Source organism: Carassius auratus, chromosome 40 (assembly GCF_003368295.1).
Source record: "Carassius auratus strain Wakin chromosome 40, ASM336829v1, whole genome shotgun sequence".
In the NCBI taxonomy this organism is placed as follows: Eukaryota; Metazoa; Chordata; class Actinopteri; order Cypriniformes; family Cyprinidae; genus Carassius; species Carassius auratus.
The window spans coordinates 12063487-12067079 of record NC_039282.1 but is presented as its reverse complement, the minus strand read 5'-3'; the positions used below and the strand labels follow the sequence as shown (position 1 = coordinate 12067079).

The following is a 3593-nucleotide window of genomic DNA, read 5'->3' as shown; positions in this document are numbered from 1 at the left end:
TATACCTCACAGTTCTGACGTTATTTCTCACAGATCTTTTAGATTTAGAAAATCAGAATAGTGTTATTTAAACTCAACAACTTTCTTACAATTGCAAGTTTGTATCTCCTCTGACTTTATAACTTGCAGTTGTTATGAAGTCAGAATCACAAGATACTGTATATACTTGGAATTATGAAAAAAAAAAAAAAAAAAAAAAAGCTGAGAATTCACTTTAAATGAGAAACAGGTATAGAACGTTTTTGATTGGCTACAACAGAGCAGACCACGCCCCTCACCTTTACAACTGTTTACAGGGACTAGAATTGTCAAACACACGTGAGATTTCTCGGGACACCTACCTGTCGGGTAGTAGGACACTATTTGTGTATGCTACAAGAAAAAAGAAAAAAGAAGAAAAAAAAAAAAAGAAAAAAAAAACCGCACAGCAGTTCTAAGGAAGTTAGACAGGAAATGAGTTTTACAGCGTGCACATATTGGTTTATGGAATTATTTTCAATTATTAAATCAGTTTATCAGCTCGTGTCTAGTAAACACATACATATTTACGTACACTTTATTATTTTACATTGTAACGTTATATTATTTTAGACATCATCATCATCATCATCATCATCATCACCTGTGCAACAACCTCTGATCTAACAGGCCCATCTGAAAGTGTTGAAATTAACCAAATAAACAGATATTTACACACAGCATGACCAGGCAAGAACCACAGTAGTGACTCTAAGGGTATTCTGTTTCAATTTTGTGTACTAATGGCAATTCGTGTAAAAAAATAAAGGTTTGGAGTCTGAAATCATCAGCCTGATGATGATGTTGATACGGCAAGCGCCAGCACTCAACACAAATGAGCTGTCTTTACCGTACGTCTCCGACATGACGGTCCCACCGAAGAAACCAATCAACCGGCCAGACGATACTCTCTATTCCCTGCTTCAGATAAACGCTTTACTCTGATTTCGCTTCTGTGTGCAGTACAGGGAGCCAACAGGCTAAATGCTGCTAACGCCTCTCACCGTTTCCTGTTTTACAACGTAAACCTGCGCGTGCACAACGTGCCTCGACACCGAACTGATGTCATGACGCAAATCTGCCACATGAATTAATTTTACGAAACCGGTCACGATTTTTTTTTTTTTTTTTTTTTTTACAGTCTATGGTCACGATTCAAAGGATCAAAGTAAAGAAATAAGAAAGTGTTTTATGAATGAGAAATTGACAATCATTTTCAGGTAAGCAAGCACGATTATTTTATAATGAAAAACCATGTTTACTAATAGAAATCGAAAAAAAATAATAATAAAAACTAATAAATGAAAACATATTACGCATAAACTCTGGACATAAATAGGCCTCCTTTTTATATGAATAATATTTTTACATTTTTATATTTCACACACACACACACACACACACACACACACGTGTACTTCATCTAAAGATGATGTCTTTTAAAGATACATTAGCATATATAAAATATCTTATATTCTTTACACAACTTATTTAGAAATATTCTTGCTTATTATTTAGAAACCTATATACCCGATAGTTTACAGTCTGAACACGCGGTGGCAGTCAAACTCCATGCATCTAAATCCTGCATATTTTTTATACATGCATAAATATTCAGCAGGCCTTTTAATGAAACTGCAAAACAGCTAAAATGTGATTAGAAATGGTGAAAAATAATTGTGATCACAGTTTAAAATATTAACTTTATTAAGTTATTATTATTATTAATGTTATTCATTTAATTTATGCATATACGTTAATTTTTACAAGACATTGATCAGCCAAGAATATGCTTGTAAGTGTTAATTGCAAATCTTTATCACTGCTGATTCCATTCTTTTTGAAGTGTGAGATATGGTCATCTTCATCCTCTTCTGTCCACACATTCCTTCATGCACACTCTGAGGGGCCCAGTGCACACATCTTCAAAGCCCTTGTCATGGCGGACCGCTCATGGCTCACAGGTGATAAAATACAGATCCCTCTGCCACTATCTACATGATTTCCTCCCTGCCTTTGTTCTCCCAAGACAGATTCCCAGCACATTTTTTGAAAGTTTTTTTTCTTCCATGCAGAGATTAAAGGGAGTGGGGAGAAACTGCCGTATGGAGCACGGATGTTTTCCTGATACGGTGGAATATTCAGAGAGTCGTGCTAAAAGCTAGTTAAATTTTCTCCAAATTTTTATTAGGTTGGTTGTTATAAGTATTTTGGTATTCGGAAAAAGAAATGCCCAGTGAGTGGCGCTAAAATGTAATGATCCGTTGCGTTTGAAAACGGACCATCTACTACACTAAGCACTATCTTAAACAGATAGTGTTAACTAAGCAAATTATAATTATAATAATAATAATAATAATAATACAAAGGATGTGCTGTTTTCTTTCAAATCAAAGCATAAATACACATAGAAAACGTATCCTTTTGTGACTACTGACACAGAACAGCGTACACTGCCTGTGTTCGGCTCATATTCTCCAAAATTGAGTAACACAGAGGAGAGAAATTGTTGAATAAAGTCGTTATTTTTGTTTTATCCGCATACAAAAAGTATTGCTGTTGCTTCATAACATGTGATGAACCACTGATGACAGAATTGAACTATTCTGACGATGTCTTTAATACTTTTCTGTATTTTGACAGTGTAGCCTACTTTACTTGGCAGTTAATGGGACATTCACAACAAGCCTCCCGGTTTTCATCCAAAATATCTTAAATTGTGTTCCGAAGACGAACAAAGCTTTTACAGGTTTGGAATGACATGGGGACAGGCGGCAAGGAAGTCGACAGGAAGCTGAAGTCGGCCGAGTGCCGCCATCTTGTAGCAGAACTTCACTTGCGTTAGCATCCCATTGACTCCCATTCATTTTGGCGTCACTTTGACAGCGAATAACTTTACATCTGAGGCGTTTAAAGACTCCGTTTGTCCATTATTTATTTCTAAAGATACACGACAATGTATAAAGGGCTCCATTACCTTCTATGTTACATTATGGCCCCGTAGAAACAGTTTTTGTAAAAATAGGCTAACGATTGCGTCATAACCACTCGGCTCTCTGTCTCATTACCGTACAGACAGGAGGAGAAGCTCGCAGGCAATTAACTTAATATGGCGTACTGGCGTTACATTTTAAAATACTATACAAAATAATTAATCAGAATACTTACTCCTGCTCACTCACGACAAAGATCTCCCCGCTCAAGCTCGCCGTCTCTGCAAGATTAACGATGGCAGTTTGCACGCACAGCTACTAGAAGATCTACATCTGTCAGACAGGTTGCTGACGTCATCAAGCTTCGTTTGAGTCTGCGCGTCAGAAACGGAAGTGCTAAAAAACGCTAAAAATGGGCTTCACTTGTCTCAATTGAGTTCCAATGGGGTCGCTGTGTCCATTTCTATTACTGTCTATGCATGGGCGTAAGTGATTAACGACAAAATTAGCATTTTTTTTGGGGGGGGGGGGGGTATCCCTTTAGTTCTGTGGGCGTGGCCAAATCAGTTCAACGTCTAGTGAAGGCTCAGCCATTAGGGGGCAGAGTTCAGACCTGTATGAAATAAATCTCTTGCTTTCTCC

General features: G+C 37.2%; 1 protein-coding gene across 1 annotated transcript in view; it reads right to left on the bottom strand.

Annotated features, from left to right (window-relative positions):
- Window positions 1–1049, bottom strand: part of LOC113058587 (ras-related protein Rab-4B-like) — a 23605-nt gene extending 22556 nt beyond the window's left edge. The window contains exon 1 of the mRNA XM_026226618.1: window positions 869–1049. Coding sequence (XP_026082403.1) covers window positions 869–884 — 16 coding nt within the window. The 5' untranslated portion in view covers window positions 885–1049. The remainder of the gene's footprint in view (window positions 1–868) is intronic.
- Between the last annotated feature and the right edge of the window lie 2544 nt (window positions 1050–3593).